Source organism: Homalodisca vitripennis, chromosome 3 (genome assembly GCF_021130785.1).
Source record: "Homalodisca vitripennis isolate AUS2020 chromosome 3, UT_GWSS_2.1, whole genome shotgun sequence".
Taxonomy (NCBI): Eukaryota; Metazoa; Arthropoda; class Insecta; order Hemiptera; family Cicadellidae; genus Homalodisca; species Homalodisca vitripennis.
Window position 1 is genome coordinate 5,334,240 of NC_060209.1, and position 13,143 is coordinate 5,347,382.

At 37.1% G+C, this 13,143-nt stretch overlaps 1 protein-coding gene across 1 annotated transcript; it reads left to right on the plus strand.

Moving 5' to 3' along the window:
• Positions 1–4,894: 4,894 nt before the first annotated feature.
• LOC124356548 (short transient receptor potential channel 4-like) lies at positions 4,895–7,399 on the plus strand. The gene has a single exon (XM_046807615.1). It carries the CDS (start codon positions 4,960–4,962, stop codon positions 7,204–7,206), a length of 2,247 nt encoding a protein of 748 aa, XP_046663571.1. The 5' UTR covers positions 4,895–4,959; the 3' UTR covers positions 7,207–7,399.
• Positions 7,400–13,143: the final 5,744 nt, after the last annotated feature.

A 13,143-nucleotide genomic window follows, 5' to 3' on the forward strand; every position in this document is an offset into this window, starting at 1 on the left:
TCAATTTTAAATTTGTCAAAGCATTCCATATTTTATAACTTGAGGTAAATGGTTAAAATGCTTAGTATCAGGCAAATTTCTTCATAAGTTTTAACCTATGGAAGCAAAGAGAATATCAGATCTGTTTCTAGTATGTAAGAATGGTAACAAAAAATAGTAGAGTGGAAAGTCAATGTTAAAGTAATTGCAAAGATTTGATGTTACCACATGCTAGCGTTATAGTACCCACCCTATCTCACCGGAAACAGAAGGCTCTACTTTCCGGCACCTTACTTGTGGCACCAATTTCAAATTGATTGATACTACCAAAAACTACTGATCTGCCAACTTTCATCCCAGGGGTTCAAATTGTTTTACTGAAATATATTATAAATATACAACATTAATTGCCACAAAAGGTATTTATAAGCTAAAGTAACTAAGAAAACTGAGTCCATGAATTTCTTAAAAAGAATTTTCAATCAATTATATTAATCTGGAATAAATATAGCAATGTGGATAAACCATGCTAAAAGTTGTAACTCAACAAGAACTGTAAGAAACTTAAATAATAAATAACTGTCATAGCATTTTTTTTAACAGCTGTATTTTGGTATTAATACTACACTATAATAAACTCTTAGCCAACAAAAAACAATGTTTCATGACTAGCGCTCCTGTCACTGTGGTACCCAACTAGCGCCCTTATCCGAAGAAGAAGATATAAATCAAGGCCCCAGTCATCAGATATGAGTTAAGCAGGCCTGATTTACAGTATCAGTTCAAATATTTACACACTAAACTAGGAGTTATAATTAATTCTAATAACAAATTTGTTTAATAGATTCCACCCCAATTTACGAAGATACAACAAACCAACTTACTAATAAAAATCTTTATTCATTTATTCTTAGCTCCTTACTTACTTGTCTGTTTCTTGTTTTGTTCCTTTTTTTTGCATGATGTGGTTTAGATTATCATCATCATCATCATCGTCAGACGTTTCCGTTCTCACGGGTCGTCGTACACAGCCTCCTCCACTTTAGTCTATCGTTCCAGGTCTCCTCTTCATCCACCTGTATTTTCTGTAGTCCCCTTCTCTCTATGTCTTTCCACACTTGGTCCTCCCATCTTCCTCTCGGTCTTCCTCTTGGTCTTCTTCCTCCTTCCTCCTTCTCCAGTGCTATTCTAGGCATTCTATTATCTCCCATCCTCTTCACATGCCCCATCCACTGTATTCTTCTTCCTTCCATTGTCTCTTGCAGTGAAACTACCTTCAATCTTTCTCTAGTTATTTCGTTCCTTATTCTATCTCTTCTTGTAGTCTTCTCTATCCCTCTTAAAAATCTCATTTCTGCAGCTTGCAATCTGCTTAAATCATTTTTAGTCCACGTCCACGTCTCTGCTCCATATAATAAAATTGGTTGGAAATAAGATTTATACATCAATACTTTTGATTCTTTCCCAATGTTCCAACTCCACACAATCTTCTTTACCATATTGAAAAACTTTCCACTCTTCCATATTCTGTTTCCTATCTCTTCTCTTATTGTGCCCCTATCTGTTATGATACTTCCTAAATAACAGAATTCCTTCACCTTTTCAAGTCTTTTTCCTTCAACTAACACGTCTTTGTTATTTCCATCCCTTCTCTCTACTTTCGTTACTTTACATTTTTGTATGTTCATCTCTAAACCATATTTCTTCGCCACTTTTGCCCATTTGTTTAACTCTCGTTCTAACTCTTCTTCCCTATTTTCCCATATCATTATGTCATCCGCATATGCTATTGTCTTAAGTTCTTCTGCTCCTCTGTTTCCTTGTACTTCTAGAATAATTTCATCCATTATAATATTGAAAAGGAAAGGTGACAATATGCTTCCCTGCCTTACTCCTCTCTCTGTTTTAAAAGTATCTGTATATTTTTTCTTCAATTCTTACCCTGTTTTTACATATGCCGTACAGGTTCTTTATTCTTTCTACTATTCCCTCACGCAATCCTCTCTTTCTCATACTCTCCCATATCCTTTCTCTCAGTACCTTATCATATGCCTTCTGTAGGTCTATAAACGCTACCATTGTATCTTTTCCGTATTCCCACCTCTTTTCTAACACTTGTCTCATCACAAAAATAGCATCCACCGTTGACCTACCTTTCCTAAAACCACATTGCTCCTCTCTTCCTGTTTCTTCCAGTACTGGTCTAATTTTCTGCAACAGTATTTTTTCATAAATTTTTTGTGTATGGCACAACAAAGTTATTCCCCTGTAATTCTCGCATTTTTGCTTATTGCCTTTCTTAAAAATCGGCACTATTATTCCCATTTTCCAGTCTTCTTTATCTATCTTCTTTTCCTTCCAAATCACTCTCATCACTCTGTACAACCATTGAATTCCCAATGGGCCCGCCGCCTTTATCATCTCAGCCGTCAGCTCGTCTATTCCCGCAGATTTCCCCTCTTTCATCTCTTTAACTATGTCCCTCTAAGTCCAACCCCTCGTCCTCGTCGTGAGGGACGGGCAACGGCTCAAAGAGACGGCTAACGGGGCTCTGGTGAAGCTACGTCAGGTCTAGCAAGCCGGTAGTGGATAAAACTTGCTTTCAAAAATAAGAACAGCCTCGGTTTAGATTATATTTATAGATATATCCTAATCCACTCTTTAAGCTGCAACTTTCATACCCTCATCTTGTCACTCTCCTTCAATGTTGGCGCATCTATTAAAACATTAGCAATTAGCAACATGTAATCGACATGTAGCATTGTTGTTACTGTGGTTGAGTAACAGCTCAATAAACTAAGGCAACTAAGGCAGTAATACATATTCTGTACACAGTGTTTCTCGCAACCATTTCATAAAACTTTACCACGTTGTTCAACAGGTAAAAGCCAACAAATAATATATGCATTGGAAGCTGGGGAGGCGTTTTTAGGGTGCTTTGCCGACGTTATCAAAGCTTTCGATTGTGTTGATGTTGATATATTGATTGGTAAACTCAAGTCGCTTGGTGTCTTTGAAAACGCTTTTAGTTGGATGATTTCCTATCTTAGCGGCAAAAGCCAGGTGTCTGAGATGAAACGTTTCAAAATCCAAAATGGAATTCATAAAATCAATGAAAGGCAAATTACAAATGGTGTCCCGCAGGGATCAGTTTTGGAGCCTCTGCTTTTTATCATTGACATAAATGATATTACAAAGGTCATCCTGGGGAGCGACCTTATTATGTTTGCTAATGACACCAAAATTATCACCAGGCATAAGAATTTTGATACGCTCGAAGCAAATGCATCTACAAAAATAAATAACATGGCTAAATTTTTCAAAATCAATTTTTTGAAATTAAATCGTGAAAAAGAAAAAATTTTCCGCATTCAAACTAATCAAAAGCGCCTTTCAAAATTTAAAAACATTCTAAACCTTTCCATCAATGATACACAGCTTGATGTCACTCAATAGGTTGACTTTCTGGGGGTGAAGTTGAACGAGTATTTAGACTGATTGAGCAGTTGTGTCAAGGCTAGCAAAGGGAATTTTTGTCTAACGCCTCAGAGAGCTAAAAAAACTTGGCTCTAATGAAATCGGTCTACCACTGCTTGCTCGAGTTGCACATGACTCTTACTCTACAGTATTGTGGGGTGTGACTGAATCAAAATTAAACCAAATTTTTTTCTGTTAGAAGAAGGCACTCAGGTGTATCTTTCAAGTGCCACCTCAGACACATTGCAAACATCTTTTTTTAAATATAGGAATTTTGAACAAACTATACAGTTACTATACTAACTATACTATTTTAACAGTGCCAAACCTTTACATTTTTGAAGTCTCTGTTTACATAAAATTCTACACAATGGAATATGCAAACAACATCCATACACATAACACAAGACATTTATTAATTTTATGCAGGTATCTGTTTAAAAATGGCAGCAGTTCAAAATGTTCAAAGTTAATTTTTTTAATCTACAAGTTTAATAAAAATACAATATATTTATGCAACGTCAAGGCAAATCTAATGTTGTATCAGGTTTTATCATAGAGCGGAGGATAACTGAGAAAATTAATTTTTTCTAACCGTTGTCTAACCATGCCCATTTATGAATAAAAACTTATTGGAAGGGTGCATTGGATTTGCCTTGACATTGCCCAATTAATGCCTTAAAGCCTTATGGTTTAAAGGCTTCTTATTGAGTTCTATTGAGACCATGCAAAATATGCAGATTACACCCAGAAATTTTGCATTAGATATGTATCTTAAGATCATCATTAAATTTATTTTATGGTTTTAGACTAAAGATGATACTTGTTTTATTTTTATTCCTCAGGAAAACATTTGTAATCTGGTATTTTTAGGTCAGTTTGTGTTATCAGTTTACTTTCAATTGATAAGAGTTAATTTGAAAAATTCAGTTCTGTTACTCTGGTTTGATGGTTTTAGTAGTTGATCAATCTATGAATGGTTCCAATAGTTCTTTTCTGATATTTAATTAAAACATTATCAAGACCGTTTTGACCTCTTGTTGGTTTGCAATTTAAGTGGTAAAAATTGTACCGATACAGCTATTCTATTATTTTTGTTTCTTTGTTGTTTTAAATAATAATACTTTTTGTTTGACAAATTTAATTCATTTTTTATGTTTTTATTTATCTCATTTAAGCCTCAGCGTCAGCTATGCCGGCTTCGAAGTGCACTGGTTTTTATTATTATTATTACATTATTGGACCTCCCCAGGATTTTAACCCGTGATCTCTCGGTTAGAGAGCCGAGACTATAACCATTGGTCTATGGAGGACTATTTTTTATGTTAATACTGTTTTTAAAATATAAAAATATGTTCTGTTTCTGCTGTTTCTAATCAGCTGCTGCAAGTTGTCATCTCATCATCATTGTCATTCAACATCTGGTATTATACAATACACAACATTTAATTTACATTATTTATTTTTCTCAAAATAAACATATAACAAATTTAGAAATAGAAAATGTTTAAAGGAAACAAAGTAGAGTACACAAGGTTTGTCTCTTCTGATGAGGAAAAGAAGAAGGAGGTCCCTAAATTAATGAAAGAGCTTATGACAAATATCAATTGGGACTCCGTTGGTCCTAGTCGCTCTAGTGTGTTAGGGACTCCTAAAGTATTTGAAAGGGAATTGTTCAAAAGCGTAATGTCAGGAAATGTGAATCAAGTGAAAAACATTTTAAGGAGCCAACCACAACTCAGTGTAAATTGTGTCAACTACCAAGGATATTCACCTCTGCACTTGGCTCTGAAAAACAACGATAAGTCAATGATAGATTATTTACTGAAGAGAAAAGATATTGATGTGATGGACTGTGCCCTTCATGCAATACAACTAGAAATGCCCTTGTACTTGCAGTTAATATTTCAGAAAATGGTTGAAAAAAACAATAATCCAGAAATTGAGAAATTACCTTACACCGGTTCTATTGATTTCCCTGGTTATATGACACCCATGATGCTTGCAGCACAATGTGGAAATTCTGAAATAATTGACATATTAATTTCTCGTGGTCACCCCGAGATACCTCGTCCTCACAAACACTCGTGTTCTTGTAATGATTGCCTGATTGCACTGGATGAAGAAGACCATCTCATCTCTACATTTAAAACATATGACACTTACAAGGCTATTTGTAATCCTGTGTACATCAACAGATTAGCCAATGATCCTATACTGATGGTTTTTTATTTAGCCGATGAGTTGATGGAAATGGCAGAACATAAAAGAGCATTGCGCAGTAAATATGAGGAGTTGGCACAGAATACTCAGACGTATGCTGCTGACCTGATAGGACTTTGCCGCACCTCAGATGAAGTGAGAATTATATTAAATGAAAGAGAAGGTTCAAGACTAAAAGGCGACTTTCTATTTCCTCGGTTGATTTTAGCTGTGGATTATAAACAAAAGCTGTTTGTGGCTCAAACAAATGTACAAGAGGTGTTAGAAGCAGCGTGGGTCGGAGACTGGTACGAGTGGAAGACCTATACGAGCTTGAGACGAGTGTTTCATGCATTTGGTCGTATGATTATGTTAATCTGTCTCTACATTTTCTGTATATTTCTTCCAAAGTCAACCCAAGCACAATTTTACAGCATTCCGGTAAACAGAATGTTGAGTTCTGTATCCTCGTACCTCATATTTCTTTGTTTATTATTTCTGGAATCTCACAGAGATAAGAAAGATCAAACCAGATATGATTTCCAAAAAAATATAAAAATCAAGCTATTTATTTTTGTATATATTTTATCACACATTCTTAATTCTTTCCGTATGTGGGCTTTGCAAGGTTCTGCACGGTTTTTTGCATTTAAGTGGAATATATATGACTTGATCACTGAGCTGTTGTTTGCAATGACTGTGGCATTTTGGATCTCCGCCTACATTACTCTGAGCACACTTCCTGATCTTGAACGTAAATATTGGCACTATCTCGATCCACAATTATTGGCTGAAGGCCTTTTTTGTATTGGAACCGTGATGGCATTCATGAAACTATTGCTGCTCATACAAATGAACTATATCTTAGGCCCCATGCAGGTTTCTTTGGGGAAAATGACTGTGGATTTCTCAAGATTCTTTGTCATATTTACTATTGTGATAGGATCATTCACGGCAGGCCTTTGTAGACTTTATGACTATTACGACGGCATGAAGCAGATTGACCCTGAAACAAAATCTGAAAGTGAACAGGAAGGTTCTTTTGTTGGACCTTTGAGCACCTTTGACCTCCTATTCTGGGGACTGTTTGGTATGTCCTCACAAGATGCAAGTGATGTAGTAATTGAAAATTTACCATCGGAAAATGGAGAGCTAGAAAGTATAAACACGCATGATTTTACACAAGCAGTTGGCTATACCCTGTTCGGTGTGTATACGGTTCTGACTGTGGTTGTTTTACTTAACATGTTGATTGCAGCAATGTCCAACAGCTTTCAGGCAGTCACTGAAAATGTTGATGTTGAATGGATATTTGGTCGAACTAAAGTGTATTTGATTTATATGTCACAAACTGTATTGCCCCCTCCCCTCATCTTCCCTGCTGGAGTTGGAGTTGGAGCTTGGTCAGCAGTATTCACAAACGTTTTGCAGAAATGGTTTCCTCAAAAAGAATTGACTGAAGCTGAGGAACCTCCTCAGGAAGATTTTAATGAAGTGATTAACAAGCTAAAAACGCGATATATGAGCATGAAAACAGTGGAGGAATAAATCATTTGTGTAGTTATTAATGACTATCCCAGAAACATTTTAACATCCTCTAACGGATCAGCCTAAAATGTCTATACCTTCACCAAGTAACATTTAATGGTTTTAACACATAACATTTTTATAATGATTTTAATAATAAGTTGACGTAAATAAAAATAAATGTTGTTTACAACCATACCAGTTTAGTGTAAACAAAAATAAAGTTATTTTTTATGAAAACGGCTGATTATTTTAAATTACATTTTATTTAATAATAAATGCAGTGTGTTATGATAACCAAATAACAAGTAATCTAACAAATTCCCCTAAAAATCAATCAACTGTTTATAAACACATTGTAGTGTATTTAGTGTGAGAAGTACTAAGTTGGTAGGTATCCATAGTGATATTTAATGTCTGCACCAGTGATGTTGGCAGTATGTATTGTCAGGCGATGTAACATACGATGTGGTCTAAAAGAATAAAGAATGCTCATAGGCTGCTCTCCTGTGACGTCACATCACGCCACTACCCTACAACCAACGGTCCAAGCTGGCCAGCCAGCAGTCCACCCGGAGTCCACCACCAGACACGTCATGTAACCTCCGCGTCCCGTCCGTTCCTTTACGAGCGGTCCTAGAGCAATGTTACTCTAAATGTGTAGTTTAATTATTCTTCCCGACCCATAGAGAGTACAGTGTCGACCCGCATACATTACAGTGGCGACGAGGAAAACAACTGCAACAGTGAATTACAGTGATTTAGTGCGGAAGGGCAACAAGCGTAATGAACACGTGCAAATAACCGCGAATGTGCAAGGACATTCCGGACATTCCAACGGTCGGGAGTAGTAAGGTACGCCGATCGATATATAAACTATTCTTGGTGTAAGCAGCGCACAAGCTGATTTTAATCGTTGCAATTAATGCCGTTAGACGATTATTTTTACCGGGGACATTTTAAACAGTTATTACGGAGTGTACAAGAAAACAAAATGGCAACTATCGGGGTCTATGGGTTATTTTGATAGTGCGGAAGAATCGTGGCAGTCTTATATAGAGAGATTTGAGTTTTTTATTGATTGTAATGATATCGATAATTCAAAGAAACTAAGCACTTTGTTGACAGTTATGGGTGTAAGGGACCTATACGTTACTGAAAGACTTAATTACACCAGACAAACCGTCTGACAAGTCGTACAAGGAAATTGTGGACACTATAGCGAATCATCTGCATCCCAAGCCTTCTTTTTATCACGGAAAGATTTAAATTTAGTAGGCGGAATCAATTGGATCATGAAACGGTTAGCGATTATATTGTGCATTTTAAAACAGTTATCCTAAGTATTGTGAATTTGGTGATAATTGCCAGACTACTTAAGGGACAGATTAGTCGCGGGTCTGCGAGACCAACAGATACAGAAAAGACTTCTCGGGGAGGAGAACCTCACTTATGAAAAAGCCGTGCAACTAGCTACTGCAATGGAATTTGCTGAGAAGGGGGCGGCCCAGATGACAACTGCAGGAGGACGTATTCACCGGATGCAGAGCAGCGGGTCGATACCGAAAAGGACACAGGCGGCGAGCATCGCAGCGAGACGGTCATCGGACGGCGGGAAGGCGCTGGGAGACATCACCTGCTATTGTTGCGGCAAGCGAGGATCACACACAGCATCGCAATGTCGGTTTCGTGAGTACACGTGTAATCATTGTAAAAAGAAGGGACACCTTGAAAGAGTTTGTAGATCGAAAAATTATGTTAACAAACCTAATGAGAACAAACCAAATGTTTTTACAAATAGGTCTAAGGAGCTTTCAGCTAAAGGGAAACAGTTTTACAGCGATAAAAAGCAATATGTTTATAAAGGTAGGCAGCACTATGTAGAGGAAAGTAAAGAATCAGCAGAGTCCGGTTCAGATAATCACTGGAAACATAAAGACAATGACGATGTGTATGACATTTTCCAATCTATTTACGGTTAAAGAAATAGAAACTAAGAATTAATAAAAATTGAGCCAATAACGGTACAGTTATTAGTGGAAAAGTAAGGAAATTGTATTTGAAGTCGATAGTGGAGCTTGTGTTTCAGTTATGTCAGAAAAAGATTGTAAGACTAAGTTAGGAAATATAAACATGTATCCAACTAGCTTAGTATTAAGTTCATATACACATGAAAAGATCAGGCCTTTAGGTAAGGTTATGGTCAATGTACAACATAAAGGTAAAGAGAAACAATTAGCTTTATACATCGTAGCTAATGGGGCTAATCCCTTGTTAGGGGCGTGATTGGATGCAAGCTTTAGATTTAACAGTTAGAGTGCCTAGTAATGTAAAACAATGTACAGTCAGGCCGATCGCACGAGCATGGTGGGGGTTGTGCCAACTGCAGGGCGGCAGCGCGGCAGACGCATGCACGCCTGTCAGTGGAAGCCACAAACACCTGTAGAGGTAAACAAACAAACATCTGTCAATCCGTCTGTTGTCAACAACAACAAACAAGTAGAATTACTGTACAATGAGTTTCCAAATGTATTTACGGATAAGTTGGGATGTTTCAAGGGTGCACCAGTTAAATTAAAGTTAAAAGAAAATGTAGTACCAAAATACTTTAACCTAGGACGTTACCTTTTACACTTAAAGAAAAAGTAGAAGCCGAGCTGACTAGACTAGAACAAGAAGAACGTTATTTCACCAGTAGATACCAGTGAATGGGGGACTCCCATTGTACCAATTATTAAGGCTAATGGGAAAATAAGAATTTGTGGGGATTATAAAATAACTGTAAATCCTTTCTTGGAGGTAGACCGACACCCGTTACCGAAAATTGAAGAAATATTTGCCAGCCTACAAAACGGAGAAAATTCTCTAAAATAGATTTTATCTTCAGCTTATCAGCAGCTTAAACTAGATGTAGATAGTCAAAACGTATTGTACAATTAGCACACTCAAAGGATTGTATGCTTACAATCGCCTATGTTTTGGTATCAGATTCAGCACCGGGAATATTCCAGAGAATAATAGAACGAACATTACAAGGTATCCCGGGGGTAACTGTATTTTTAGATGACATTCTAGTAACAGGTAAAAACAAATGAGGAACACATGCATAGACTTAGACTAGTGTGTCAAAGACTTGAAGACAATGGGTTCACAGTGAGCAAGAAACAAATGTAAATTTTTCTGTGACAGTTTAGAATATTTAGGTTTTGTTATCAGTAAACAAGGGTTGCATACCGCACCTAGTAAGGTTGAAGCAATTGTCAAGGCACCTGAACCTCAAAATGTGACACAGCTTAAAGCCTTCCTTGGTCTTGTTAATTACTATTCACGTTTCATTCCTAGGATATCCACTATTTTAAACCCCAATGTATCAGTTGTTAAGAAAGGATACCGCGATTTTGTATTTAATTTAGCATGTAAGAAGGCACTACAAGAGATTAAGCAAAAGTTAATCTCTGCTGAAGTTTTAGCGCATTATGATCCTGCATTACCACTTAGTGGTAGCCAGTGATGCTAGTCCATATGGCATTGCATCAGTTTTTGAGTCAGATTCAATACGGACGGTACAGAAAGACCTATATCATTCGCAAGTAGAGTGTTAAATAGCGCTGAGAAAAACTATTCACAAATAGATTAAGGAAGCATTAAGCATTGTATTTGGTGTTAAGAAATTTAGTCAATATTTATATGGTACACAGTTTTTGTTAAAGACTGATCATAAGCCTTTAGTGGCTATTTTTGGACCAAAGAAAGGGTTACCTGCTTTCGCAGCCAGTAGGTTACAACGATAACGCTTTGTTTTTAAGTGGTTTCCAATATGAGATTGTGTATGTTAAGTCCCAAAACCATGGCAATGCCGATGGTTTATCTAGATTACCTGTAAATAGTGAGATTAAAGATGAAATCTCGGATGATGACCTTAATATTAATGTCATAGGTACCTATTTGCAGTGTTTAGCTGAAAATGACATACCATTAAGCTATGTAGACATAAAAAGAGAATCAATGGTAGATAGTGAAATCAAAAAGGTAATATCCTATGTAGAATTAGGTTGGCCTATTGTAACTGAACCAGATCTAAAGCCATTTGAAATTAGACAGTCGGAATTAAACCTTGGAGCAAGGAATCCTAATGTGGGGGTACAGGGTGGTAATTACCTAAAAGGTTCAGAATAAACATTCTGAACGAATTGCATACTTCACACATAGGTATTGTTCGCATGAAGGCATTAGCCCGTGCATATGTATGGTGGCCTAATATCGACCGGGACATAGAACAACTAGCTAACAGCTGTGCAGCCTGTTTGGAGGAACGAGCAAAACCGCCCAAGGCTTTCCTGCATCATTGGAATGTTCCGGAACGAGTTTGGTCTCGAATTCATATTGATTTTTTTGGGACCTTTTCAGTCCAAGTTATTTTTGGTGGTAAAAGATGCGTACTCTAAGTGGCCAGAGGTGTTGCCCGTTGCTTCAACGGCAGCTGTTCACACGATTGTGAAATTAAGGGAATTATTTAGTAGGTATGGTATTGTAGACACATAGTGTCCGACAACGGACCACCTTTTACCAGTCAAGAGTTTAAAGAATTTTTGATGTCAAATGGTATCAAAACACACGTTTTCACCACCATACCACCCAGAAACCAATGGTTTGGCAGAACGGTCAGTCAGAAACTATTAAAAATAAATTGAAAACACTCTTCATAATTCCAAGGATTTAGAATTAGCTTGAGTAACTTCCTGTTCACTTATAGAAATACAGTGCATTCTACTACCAATCTATCGCCAGCTCAATTAATGTTGGGCAGATCGCTAAAGTCTAGGTTAGATTTAATTCGCCCAAATGTTTAAAGCAATAATGTCAGATAATCAAGAAAAACAACGATTGTACTATAGGGGTAGTAAAACTAGACAGTTAGCTATTGGACAACCCAATCATAGCCAGAGATTACAGAGGTAGAAATAAGTGGATACCAGGTGTGTAGTTTCACGATTAGGGACCAGTCACGTATTTAGTTGAACTGAATACGGGCATGAGGGTGGAAACGACATATCGACCAGTTGGTAGGTTTACAGTGTAGTCCGGAAATGTCTGAGTTGACAACAATGCCTAGACTCCCAGACGCAAGCGTGGCAACAGAGCACACGCAGGAAACGATCGATATACAGTCGCGGGACAGAGCGAGCGCAAGGTCGCCAGTACTTTTAGCAACGACCTTGCCCCCTCTCCGCAAAAACCATAACAATAAACAGAAACGCTCAGGGGCAATAGCCCCAGCCCACGTACAAATGTAAACAATAACAGTTTCCAGCGTTTCACCCAAACAAATGACACCTGTTAGACGATACCCACTAAGGGATCGTAAACCTTTAGTCAAAATGGACTTGTTAAATACAACCCACTTGTGACTTGTATATAATTAATATTGTTTAAGCATTATTATTATCGATTTGTTAATTGTGTTCATTCAATGTGTTATTAATTGCTATATTCTGATTTATTGGTTTTGATTGAAGTGTTTGTGATTTGTGTTAAATGATTATATTGAGTTTGTATTTTGTTCTCTATAATCTATACTTACAAAAATAAAAGAGTATAATGTAAATTTTCTTATTCATTGTAAATGATTTTAAAATTGGAGAATTGTAAAACAAATTGTAATTGATAAATTTCTAAAAATTGTAGGGGACTTATGTATTTAAGGGGGAGGATTGTAGTGTATTTAGTGTGAGAAGTACTAAGTTGGTAGGTATCCATAGTGATATTTAATGTCTGCACCAGTGATGTTGGCAGTATGTATTGTCAGGCGATGTAACATACGATGTGGTCTAAAAGAATAAAGAATGCTCATAGGCTGCTCTCCTGTGACGTCACATCACGCCACTACCCTACAACCAACGGTCCAAGCTGGCCAGCCAGCAGTCCACCCGGAGTCCACCACCAGACACCGTCATGTAA

What these genes read in the sequence shown, in the direction of transcription:
- LOC124356548 (XM_046807615.1), top strand. Translation starts at nt 4,960, where the DNA reads ATGTTTAAAGGAAACAAAGTAGAGTACACAAGGTTTGTCTCTTCTGAT.